General features: G+C 44.0%; 1 protein-coding gene across 2 annotated transcripts in view; it reads right to left on the bottom strand.

Moving 5' to 3' along the window:
* The window catches only part of ADAMTS12 (ADAM metallopeptidase with thrombospondin type 1 motif 12), a 393,807-nt gene that overhangs the window by 30,372 nt on the left and 350,879 nt on the right, over positions 1-12,556 (bottom strand). For both annotated transcript variants that reach the window (XM_070357669.1, XM_070357670.1), the window contains one exon: positions 5,527-5,703. In XM_070357669.1, coding sequence (XP_070213770.1) covers positions 5,527-5,703 — 177 coding nt within the window. The remainder of the gene's footprint in view (positions 1-5,526; positions 5,704-12,556) is intronic.

Below are 12,556 nucleotides of genomic sequence, written 5' to 3'. Positions count from 1 at the left end.
AATTTGTTATGCACACCGTTATTAAGAATATTAGTATCTCTATTGGGACCTGGAACGTCTGTGTCAAGTTCCTCACAATGGCCACTCAGTCAATTCAAAGACAGTGGTAAAACAAGCCCTAAGACCCAGCCCTCCCACCAGCAGGTGAGCACCAGTCCCCACCCTGCCAGGGTCCATAGCCAGCTGCACTGGAACCTGGCCTGACCCACCAGTGGGCCAACAACAGCTCCAAGATCCCCAGGCCATGCAACTAGCCACCATGGGAGGCACAGCCTAGGAATTAACCAGATCAGGAAGAGCCCCACCTACCAGAGCTCCCACAGTAGTCAGTTCCACCACAATAGAAGGGTCCATGCAGCCCACATGGGGGGTACCCTTAGAGCATACAGCTCAGGAGTGTGCCGCTGCCTCATTGGACATCTCCTACACAAGGCCACTTCTGCAAGACTGGGAAATGTGACCCACTTACCCAATAGGAATAAACAACACAGAGAATTAGGTGAAATTAGAAGCCAGAGGAATATGTTCCAAATGAAGGAACAAGACAAAAATCTGAGAAAAAGAACAGAACAAAGTGGAGGTAAACAATCTGCTTGATTAAGGAGTAGTAGTTGTGATAATATAGTAGTAGTAGTAGTGTTAGTCGCTTAGTTGTGTCCATCTCTTTGTGACCCCACAGACTATAGCCCACCAGGCTCCTCTGTTCATGGAGTTCTCCAGGCAAGAATACTGGAGTGGGTTGCCATTCCCTTCTCTAGAGGATCTTCCTGACCCAGGGATTGAACCCAGGTCTCATGCACTGCAGGCAGATTCTTTACATCTGAGCTACAGGGAAGGTAAAGATCATAAAAATGCTTAACATATTTAGGAGAAGAATAAATGAGTAAGGTGTGAATTTCAATAAAGAGTTAGAAAATATAAAGAAAGACCAGACAGAGGTGAAAAATACAATAACTGAAATAAAAAGTACATTAGAAAGAATCAGTAGTAGATTAGATATTACAGAAGAACATATCAGTGAGTTAGAAGAGTGGTGGAAATCACTCAAGCTGAATAGAAAAACAGAAAGAATTTTTTAGAGGCCTCAGAAGAAACCAATTCTGCCAACACCTTGATCTCAGACTTCCAGCTTCTATAACTCTGAGAAAAAATATTTTAGTTGTTTAGGCCAAAAAGCAATAACAGAAACAAAAACAGTGGTGAAGTAAGATTTAAAGAAATGAGACTGATACAGAAAATTCTGGGGATAAGGTGGGGGGGATTCAGAAGATGCTGAATAATTCAATATGTCAAATGGAAAGAATTCTGGTCGAGAAACCAAAATATAAAATCTAGGTGTTTTTATTCTGATTAGCGGTGACAGTCCTAATGGAGAGCACACTTCAGCAATAGAATTTTGTTCATCTCCTATTAAAATGGGACTCAGCCTTCTTTCCTCACTACATTAAGTTTTAGAATTAAATTTACCCATATTTGAAATGGTGATGTTGATAGGTTTTCTAAGGGTCTGGCGCATTGGCTGCAATGCTTACAAAATAAATTCAAGGTGACAAGTTTGATTCCTGGAAGAATATAATTCTAAAACATGTCAGGTTTTTGCTCACTAGAATAATTTTCTAAGCTATGTTGTTTCATTTTCCTGAGGTTTATAGAAGAAAATTAAGATAATTCACCAAAACTCTTTGAAAAATACTTTTGAGTACTTTGAAAAGCACATTGAAAAATCTTGGCGTTTTGAAAAATCTTTAATTATGGCATGGTAACAATAAGCTGGAATCAAGATTGCCGGGAGAAATATCAATAACCTCAGATATGCAGATGACACCACCCTTATGGCAGAAAGTGAAGAGGAACTAAAAAGCCTCTTGATGAAGGTGAAAGAGGAGAGTGAAAAAGTTGGCTTAAAACTTAACATTCAGAAAACGAAGATCATGGCATCTGGTCCTATCACTTCATGGGAAATAGATGGGGAAAGAGTGGAAACAGTGTCAGACTTTACTTTTTGGGGCTCCAAAATCACTGCAGATGGTGACTGCAGCCATGAAATTAAAAGACGCTTACTCCTTGGAAGGAAAGTTATGACCTAGATAGCATATTCAAAAGCAGAGACATTACTTTGCCAACAAAGGTCCATCTAGTCAAGGCTATGGTTTTTCCAGTAGTTATGTATGGATGTGAGAGTTGGACTGTGAAGAAAGCTGAGCACCGAAGAATTGATGCTTTTGAACTGTGGTGTTGGAGAAGACTCTTGAGAGTCCCTTGGACTGCAAGGAGATCCAACCAGTCCATTCTGAAGGAGATCAGCCCTGGGATTTCTTTGGAAGGACTGATGCTAAAGCTGAAACTCCAGTACTTTGGCCACCTCATGTGAAGAGTTGACTCATTGGAAAAGACTCTGATGCTGGGAGGGATTGGGGGCAGGAGGAGAAGGGGACAACAGAGGATGAGATGGCTGGATGGCATCACTGACTCGATGGACGTGAGTCTGAGTGAACTCCAGGAGTTGGTGATGGACAGGGAGGCCTGGCGTGCTGCGATTCATGGGGTCGCAAAGAGTCGGACACGACTGAGCAACTGAACTGAACTGAACTGAACAATAACAAAGCAGTCATGATTGCCAATATCATGCCTATCACATCAGGCACTGTGTGTGTGGTGGTAACCATAGAAAACAGGGAAATTATACACAATTAAACTTTCTATTCAATAAAAGAACTAATCTATTGCTTTCCCAGCATTCCAACTTTGAGAGTCAACATCGATCTTTTCCCACTTATTCACTGCTTTTAACCCTATATGAGGAGGGAAGGACAGGAACCCCACATTTGGGATCCTATTGTATACCTGTATGTGTGTGCATACAGACACAGGGCTACCTGGCCAAGTAATCTCCAGGAAGGGGCAAGTGGTCCTCAAAGTGTGGTCCCCAGAGCAACAACTTCAGTTTCATCCGGGTACTTGTTAGAAATGCAAAACTTCAGGCCCTACCCCAGACTTCTGAATTGGACACCATGGGGATGGGGTTCAGACATCTGTGTGCTGATGAACCCTCCAAGTGATCCTGAAGCATGCTAAAGTTTGAAAACTGGTGAGGGACATTCTCACGGTTGAAAAGTATTTTCCATGGCAAGCAGTTTAGGCTGGGTGACACTCGCCAGGGCCCCAGAATATTCCAATGAAGGCATCCATTAGATACTATGCATATACAGAGCAGCATCATGAGGGCTCAGGAAAAGCACCTAAAGGTGCTCAGTCCCTAAACAGTTCCCCGACATTTCTGGGGAAATGTCCAACCAACTTCAGTATTTTCTATCCTTACTGTTCCCTCTGAGGAAAGTCTTCCAACTGTGTGGTTTGCTCAGAACAGAGCAATTTATAAAGAAGGGCGTTGGGAGGTCTTCAGGAAACAGGCTCATGATTGATGCTCCTTGGAAGAGGAAGTATACAGAATACATCTTTTTCACAACCAGAGAGCAGATACAATTGGTCATCTTGGATAACTTGCAATTGCAATTTCTCTGACAAGGCTGTCTAAGCTCCTCTACAAATTCCAGGATCCTGGAAGCTGTCACCAGGAAAACCCAATGGACTGTAGGAATGTAGCCTGGTGGGCTACAGTCCAAAGGGTCACAAAGAGTTGGACACAACTGAGCGACTAAGCACATCACCAGGCTCAGCAAACATGGAAAGCTGAGAGACCTAAGTCCAGAGTCTAGGAGTGGCAGGCACTTTATGTCTCAAAGCGAGACAGGGAAGGAGGTGAAAGAGAAGGCGGTGGTGGTTGTTGCCCCCAGGAAACACCAGGAGCCTCAGGAACCAGCATGACCACTTGATCCAACGGGCAATAAGAAGCTAGAGGGGGTTCAGTCTTCCAGGGTTGGACACTAACTCTGTATCCCACACTGGTTTTCTGTCTTGCCTTTTCTAGCATGTAAAGTTATTGACTTACTCTCCTTAGTTCTCTCTTTGCTCCATGTCTATTCAGCTAAATTCTACAGTAACAAGAGTATAGGAATCAGAGTCAAACTGAAGCTTGAATTAATACTCCACCATGTATTTTCTAGTTGTGTAAGCTTCTTAATCTCTGAGTCTCAATTAAATTCTTTCTTTATCTATAAAATGGAATCAGTAAGGCCTACTACCATCCAGGTTGTTACAAGAATTAAAACAAGTACTGCAGGTAAAATGCCCAGTGCATGGCCACACTCAAAGCACTCTGGGTTCTTTCTTTCCCTCTTATTTCTACCATAGTATAGTTGGGAGTATTTTCTTTTTTACTGAAGCCAGTAGGGAAATGAAATCATTATATTTCACCAAAAAACAGTAACTTGGTTTCACATACTGAAGTAGGACAAAGATGAAGCAGAGTCCCACCCCTTGCAACACAGGATGGAGACACACACACACACCCACACACACACACACACACACCCCTCTTTTTATTTGTGTAAACAAGGATCTGGGCATTTGAGAGGTAGGACTCTGAAATCATACTGTGTGGAAAGGATCTGACCATTATTCCCAGCCTAAGAGGGACATGTGATGATCTGTCCCAAATGCTGCTCATCAAGGTGGTTCATGTACGACTCCCCAGAGGGACCCCAATTCCCGAGTATACCCACTGAGACTAGGTCATAATAAAACATTGAACAGTCACAGTTTAAACCACACAACACAGCCTTCAAATTGTTGGGCCTGTCCAGCCTCCCCACCTGTAACTGAGCAGGACCCTAAGGGGCCCTCCCAGCACAGCCTCTCCCACACCACATCCTTCACCCACCTCTTGTTTATAGAAAAACTTTAGCCTCCTTGGCCTCCCCCAATTTCCAAAGTGTAAATTTAATCATGATGTGAGGAAATGCAGAAAGGAAAACAAGAAAGACCAAAATAATAATAATAATAATAATATTGGGCTGGCCATTAAACAAAGTCAAAGACCTTTAGTTCCTTCTCAAGGGCTACAGATAATAATCTGAGCCATGTCCTTTGAGCTGTTTTATAGATATTGAAACCCCTATCAGGTGGAAGAAGTTAACTATATGCTACCCACAAGCATGTAGACCCAAGACAGGTTGGACCCAGAAGGCTGATGATGTTGACTCCTGATTATCTCACCATCAACCAATCCAAAGAATGCCACAAGCTGATGACATCCCCTACCAGCACCCCGCCCCCCCCCCAACCCCATTCTGATTTTAAAAACCTTATCCCGGAAGCCTTCGAGCAATTCAAGCCTTTTAAACACTAACTACCTGGACTCCTTGCTTGGAACGCTAGCTACAATAAATGCTACACTTTGCCTCACCACCACCTTGTGTCAATAGATTGGCTTTACTGTGTATGGGCAAGGGACCCACCTGTGGATCAGGAGCACACCCAGTGTAAGGTGTGAATGGAAGGAGGCCAGCCGCTGGCTTGATGAGGCCAGCCACTGGTCTGAGGCACGTGTGGTCTTCCCTGAACTCACCAGGTAACACAGAAATTCATGTTTTCCCAGTTGTGTAGATGGTGCACTAGGCACAGTACCTGGCTCCAGGGCTCCACCTGCCACTCCTCGCAGGGCTCCAGGTTACAGCTCGTGGTCAGTGGAGGAGGAAGTCCGGCCAGGAACCGGCAGTGAAATGGCCTCAGGCTCCGGTGATCCCGGCTGTCCACACACTGAATCTCCCGGATCTGGAAGCCCCCGCTGCAGTTTCTGGAGCACTGTATGGAGAGTGAGAGAAAAGGGGACACCTGAGTTCTTGGCATCAGGCTGTCCATGCCCAGATATCCAGGGGTTTCACAAAGGATCACAAAGTTCCCAGCTTCTAGTTCCCAGCTTCTAGAGAGGTTGGTGACCTGTCTTTCCTCGCACGCCGTGGAGAGAAGAGTCACTCTAGCAGCTCCCCAAGGTGGGGCTCCCTGTGTTAGAAAATGCAGATGTGGAAGTGTAAGAACCGGGTGACAAATCCAGTTCTGTCACAGACTCACTGTGAGCCCTTGGACGAGCTGCAGAAATGCTCTGAGCCTCAGCTGTCATGTCTGTAAACTGGGGCAACAACTGTTATACTGGGCTGTCCTGAAGATTATGCGAGGGTGGGCTTGGGTGACGCAGGCACAGCTGTTCCTTAGGATGTCTGTGTTCATTGGAGGTAAATGCAACCACCCATGAGGGGAGCTCTCTGCCAAGACACCCAATTACCTCTCAGAATCCTGCCGAAAACCTGCTTCCTCCCTGACTCTGGACACAGGATTGGTTACCCCTTTTTAAGGAAAACAAAGTGAATAACTGCTCAGTGGTTTCATCTAGGGAGTGGGCGAACCCTGTCCTTGGCCCCACTGCCAGGCTTCCCTGTACATCACCATCACCCACCATCTTTCCTCCTAAGGCCACCATCACATACCTCCATCACCAAGGATGTTCTCAACGCATGCCCAGTGCAAGCCCTTAAGAGGTCCTCCCCACTCCCCTGCCCATGCCCACACCTTGTGCAGCAGCCCCTGCCCTCTGATCCCAGTAAAGGACACTGTTCACCAGCAGGCTGCTGATTTCCTGAAGCTCACAAAAAACACGGCTGCCCCTGAGTCACCTACATTTTTGTGGCATATTCAGGATGACTTCTTTGGTTTACAAAGACCTCTTGGACTTTGGAAGCTCTGTCCATCCTTCATCTAGGTAGATTTTATTCAATCATAACTCGAGCTTCCAAGACTTGATCTTCAGTCTATACAGAATGCTTTCATTATCAGTTTCCCTTCAGCTCATCTTGAACGTGTACCTTAGTCTCTCAAGGCCAGTCCTGGCTTGTCTTGTCACTGCCCACTTCCAGGTGGGAACCCAAGGTAGGTGGCATGGAGGCTGAGCCCTGAGCTCCTCAGCCCCTCTCCCCTGGATTCTCTGTGGATTAATAATATGTCCTGTGGTCCTTATGTCCTGAATCTTCCTTCCTCCATCCTTTGCTTTACCCACTACTGCTCTTCCTTTAGACTTGGCTTAAATGTCACGTCCTCTGTGAAGTCATCCTTGAATACCTTCTCCAAAGGATATCTATTTCTTTTATTATTCATCTCAAATCCTTCTCTGTTTCCATTGCAAGAACTTGAAATGTGAAACAACTTCTATTTATTCTGTCCATCTTTTCTGTTAGACTGTTTCACTGCCCTGAAGCTGGAAACCCATCTGTCTTGGTCACCACTGTGTCTTGAGCATCCAGCATGGGGCCAGGCACGGCACAGATGCTCCTCACAGCCTGTGGAATGACTATATAAATTCTGAGAAAAGGGAAGTTGGGGATTTCCAGTGGGCCAAAGAGCTCTGTGGTTACCATGGGGATAAAGAACATCCTTCTGCACCCTCTCAATCCTTCCATCAGTGATCTCATTACATCTTGGCTGAGAAAATACACCGCCACCAAAGCCCACTGCTGTAAGGTATGCTTTCATCTGGCCCCTTCTCTACTCGGTAAAATACCATGTTCCCTTTTTGGCTACGGTGGAATAGTCATAATTGTAGTGTTGTGGATGGTAAAAGAAAACTTCTCAGAACCTTTCATTAGAGGTACCTCCCAAAATACTGATCCCCCTTTCTTTGCCATTTGGCAGATAGTGCAAGTCACCTGAATGCAAAACTTGTGTTGTAGCATGGCAGATGCGGGCCCATGTGACAAGGGGGCAGATGGACGCTCTAATGCCTCCGTAAATCAAGTGTATTTAGCTTCTCAGAAATAAGCAACACTTGCCAGACAGCCCCCCAAAAGCAAATTCAAAACTTCATTTGCCTGCCATGCTGTAAGTACAGAGAACAAAATAACTGCCAGTTTAAAATCAGCCACAGAACAAACACCAGAAAATTTTACACAAAGCAGCCCTTTGTGTGACAGATTTCCAGGAAATAACCCACGGTTAAGACAAGAGGGCTCTTTATTAGGGATAGGAATTTTACAAGACATAGTGTACAATGGGGGTTTATTTTCTTATTTTTCATTTGTTGCTACAACCTGTTATTCCTAGAGTTTTCACATTAGCATTACCCTTTTGTCAAAGAGTGCATTCATTCACATTCAGTGGGAAATGAAGTTGATTAATATGTTGAAGTAAATATTAAGGGAAGGCACTCACTAAATCTGTGACTTTTCTATTTCATTTTCAGAAGATCCTCTGATTTAGTTAGCAGGAGGGAAGTGGCAGGGCATTAAATCACTCTACTTTGAAAACTGCTCTGCCTTGGTGTGTCGAATGCCAATTACTATATTCATTTTCTTATTGCCCTAAAGGAGGGCTATTTATATTCCTGGTTTCCTAACCGGGAGCCTGTGGACCTGACTGAGGACAGGAGCCCGCCTAAGGAGAATAGAAGGACTGGTTAATGCCCACGTGAGACCGAACAGGTCTAACCATCTTCTGGTTCCCACGCCAGTCTGTTTAACTGATGTGATAGGCAAACCAGACTGAGTTAGAATGAAGACTCCTCTTAGCTTACAGGAGCCACTGGCAGAGAGAAAGATGACAGACTCACAACCATTCTTCCTTGTGTCGTTTCTGATTTATGGAGCCATCCTGATACACGTTCCATGTTGGACTCCTACCTAGTGTTCAAATGAGTATAGTGAAATTAACCAACCTGGAATTAGGAGTCAGTAGACTGCATTCAAGTATCACCCTGACACCAAGTGGCTTTGTGACTGTACCTCTATAAGCCTCTGTTTTCTCCATCAGCATTAAAAAGAAAATAAATTGGATGATTAAACTCTTCCATATTCTAGAGTGATATAAGTGTATGGGATCATTGGACTTGTATTATGCTTTGGTTTCAGAATACTTTCTTGCTTTCCAGAAGTACTAAGCAAGGACATGGAAATAATTCTTTTTTGCTCCTTTCCTAATACTAAACAGATTCATAAGACTCTTAAGATCATTCAGAAATAATTCATTCCAAAAATTCTATTTTGAACAGCACCAAAAGTCATTCATCTGTCTACTCCCCCACGCCATCCCCACTTCACTTCCTCTTTGCTATTAGGCACTTATCTATATGCCAGCTTCTGTATGCCAATCTAGCAGAAGGAAAAAGTCATGCAATGAATAAGTGAGAAAAGAACAGCAAGTATAACAGTCATAAATTATAACAGTCAATTATAACAGTCATAAAGATGATATGTCATAAGTTGTTCATGATCCAGTGAAGGAACAAAGGAGGAGGTGGTTGATTTTACTCGAAGAAGGAAAGGCTTGAAGGGAGAAGCCAAACCTTGAACTGTATCATGCAACATGGGTAAATGCTCACTCAGCTGGCAAACAGTGTGGGGGACATTCAAGGTGGAAAGAATGACATATGCAAGTGGAGTGAAGCAACAAGGCTTGTTTGGGAACATGTCCATCAGAATGTTAGAGTGGAGGGTACGGATGGAGAAAGAGAGATGGGAAGGGGCCATGATAAAGGATCTCATGGTTTGAACATCACTCCTCAGCTGAAGTGGTCTTGGGTTCATGCTTTCTGTGAGTCTAAAGGCTTTCTTTAATTGCTGTTCTTTTCTCACTTAGGGATTCCATTAATCTAAAGCACCTGGGGCTTCCAAGAGCAGGTAATAGGTTAGACATACAGTAAATAATACCAAAAGAAAATACATGCAGTGATTTTGAGTGTATTATTTTCCTTCTGGCTGGTCAATTTTTGCTTTCTGGGCACAGAAGCTCCCCTATAACATACAATTCTCTGTTATGAAATTTTACACTTTGGGCTTCAATATGTTTCTGGGAACATGTTATATATGAAAGTCTGTACTTAGGGGCTCTTTCCCTATATTATTCATTTGTAAAAGTTCAGATCCAAAAAAAAATGTAGCACTGAATATTATGAAACTCAAGGTCATAAGAAAAGGTTGCCACTTTTATTTTCCAAAAAATGTGACAGATAATAAAGTCAGCTACTGTTAAAATAAAATTGCAACACTGCCTAGGTGGGGAGACAGATCATTCCAAGAAAATGTAAAAATCTTTGATTCATTTCAGAAATAATCAAAATCTGTTAGACTGAACTATGAGATGTTATTATCATTCTGAGAGAGATAATAAAGAGGTTGTTAAATCACCAGTTTACAAAACTGCCGGAGGTACAGTCAAAATGTTCAGTCAGGAAGTGTGTGATGATGCATAACTTTGGTGTCAAACCCAACTGAAGGTTTTTTAAGCTCATCTTTGTCACTTATTGCATTTCTTTCAGCACAAGAATCAAAGAATCAGTTTTTTTTCCTTAGACAAATTTTAATGCTCTGAAATTGGCATGTGTCTTAAACTGACATGCATATTTATTATGCAGTGTTTCCTTCTTTCTGAAAAGCTGCCATTACATTGATGAGTGTTCCCCCAGTTGATGGTTTTTCAGAATTGAGAGTATCAGTACCAACTGATAATGTGCTAGTGATTTAAACCCTCTAAGCCTTCACTTCCTCAGTGGGAATTATAAAGAAGGTCCTTTATTGGATGAAAATAAAATTGTTCATCTAAAATTCTTGTGCAGTGTCAGGCATGAGTGCCAGGACACAAGGTCGGTCAAGTCTGCCAAAGTTCATGGAGGACCTGACTGCCTAGTACTGGGGAGCGGAGCCCTGAGGGATTGACAGGACTTACTCCACTGCCTCCTGTCCACAGTCCCCTGCCCCAAGTCCAGGAAGCCAGAAGTCAGTAAACACCTGAGAACTACTCCTAGCCTTTACCCAGAGCTCAAAGTTGGCCCAAGGCTTTATCTGAACAGTCTTTTACCATTTACAAAGTGGTTTCACGAACACTCTTTGACTTGTACAACTTTATGAAGTTGGTAGAGGCCACATGATGTAGTTCATTTCCCAGAGGTGAGAAAACTAAAGCTCCTAAGAGGCTGGAAGAAAGGATTAGCACCCTATGCTGGTGACAGAGTGTGTGTGCCAGTGTGCTAAGTCACTTCAGTCGTGTCTGACTCTTCGTGACCCTGTGGACTGTAGCCTGCTAGGCTCCTCCATCCACGGGATTCTCCAGGCAAGAATACTGGAGTGGGTTGCCGTGCCCTCCTCCAGGGGAATCTTTCCAACCAAGGGACTGAACCCGGGTCTCCTGCATTGCAGGCAGATTCTTTACCATCTGAGCTGCCAGGGAAGCTCTTGGTGACAGAGTGGGGCTGCCAACCCAGACATGTCTGATCCCAGGCCCGGGGCTGCTTCTAGGATTCAATTCTGTAGAACTCCGCTTTCTCCAGTGTGCCTCTGGGACAAACCTAAAGACCATTACCTTAACTTTGTTTCAGATAGATCAATGCATGAAGAAGAAGCAAGCCATTCCAAAAACAACTTCTGGACTTTGTAAAGGAAGAGATCTTAATACACAGGCTCACTGTACTGTCACAAATATGAGAAAATGTCCACAGCAGTTGTATCAGGACTTCATCAAGGAGATGAATGGTGCGGGAGACAGAAGGCTGTAAAACAGCTACAATTCAGACTGCACACACAGCAGTGGGGAGTTTCTGGTGAGTAATCTGGGGAATCTCAGGTGTGATCCCTGTGGCTTCAGGTGAGGCTGTGGCATACCCTTAGTCCTGTGAGATTAAAGTGTCTCTGGATCTGGGCTTGTGGTTGGTGGGATAATGCAGAAAGACTCAAGATCAAATTAGAATTCGTCCCTCTGAGAAAGTGTTTGTGAAAAGGAAAACCATCAAGTTGGCAGAATCTAAACCCTCTGGATGGGCCTCCCTGGTGGCTCAGATGGTAAAGAATCCACCTGCTAATGTGGGAGATACGTGTTCGAGCCCTGGGTCAGGAAGATCCGCTGGAGAAGGAAATGGCAACCCACTCCAGTGTTCTTGCCTGGGAAATCCCATGGACAGAGGAGCCTGGTGGGCTACAGTCCATGGGGTCACTAAGAGCCTGATAAGACTTAGCAACTAAAACGACAAAAACAACAAACTCTGGATATTTAAAGGTAAAAGCAGGGGTATGTTTTCCTACTCTAGGTTTGGAGGTCTGCCTCTGAGTAAGTTTAAGAGTCCCAGCAGAACAGTGAAACTAAGATGCCCTTCAGATCTTTCCCAGTACATGATTTAGACTTCAGACACCCAAACGGACTGGTTAATAATGTGGCAGTCAAAAAGCTGCCAAAATTTAGTGTCATTCAGTTACCAAAGTCTAAGATAAAATTTAAATCAACATCTCTAGGAAAAACGGAAGTCCCGCATTAAATATTCCTAATGGTAGAAAAAAACAGATGTCAGGGCAATTGACTTTCAGTAGTTAAATGGAGTCTTTGACATAAGGTTTGTCTATCATCCTGAGAGAGGAGATAGGATAGTATTGACAGGAATGGAGTAACTTTGAGGATTTGAGTTTAAATATGGTGGTCGCCACATTCCGGCAGAACTTGGTGATGTGTCCAAGATAGCTTGGAGTGGTACAGGGGTTAATAAGTATATCGGCAAGCCTCCTGGCCATGACAGAGAAGAGACCCAGAGGCTGACAGGGCAGGGATGAGCTGCCAGAGCAGGGCTTACTTTAGGGGGTCTGACACCACCAAGAGCTACTGGCTCTCCCATTCCGGTTTTATTTCAGCTAGA

The sequence above is a fragment of the Bos mutus genome, chromosome 20, assembly GCF_027580195.1.
Source record: "Bos mutus isolate GX-2022 chromosome 20, NWIPB_WYAK_1.1, whole genome shotgun sequence".
In the NCBI taxonomy this organism is placed as follows: Eukaryota; Metazoa; Chordata; class Mammalia; order Artiodactyla; family Bovidae; genus Bos; species Bos mutus.
Note: the sequence above shows the minus strand (reverse complement) of the source record. Positions and strands in the feature narration are given on the sequence as shown.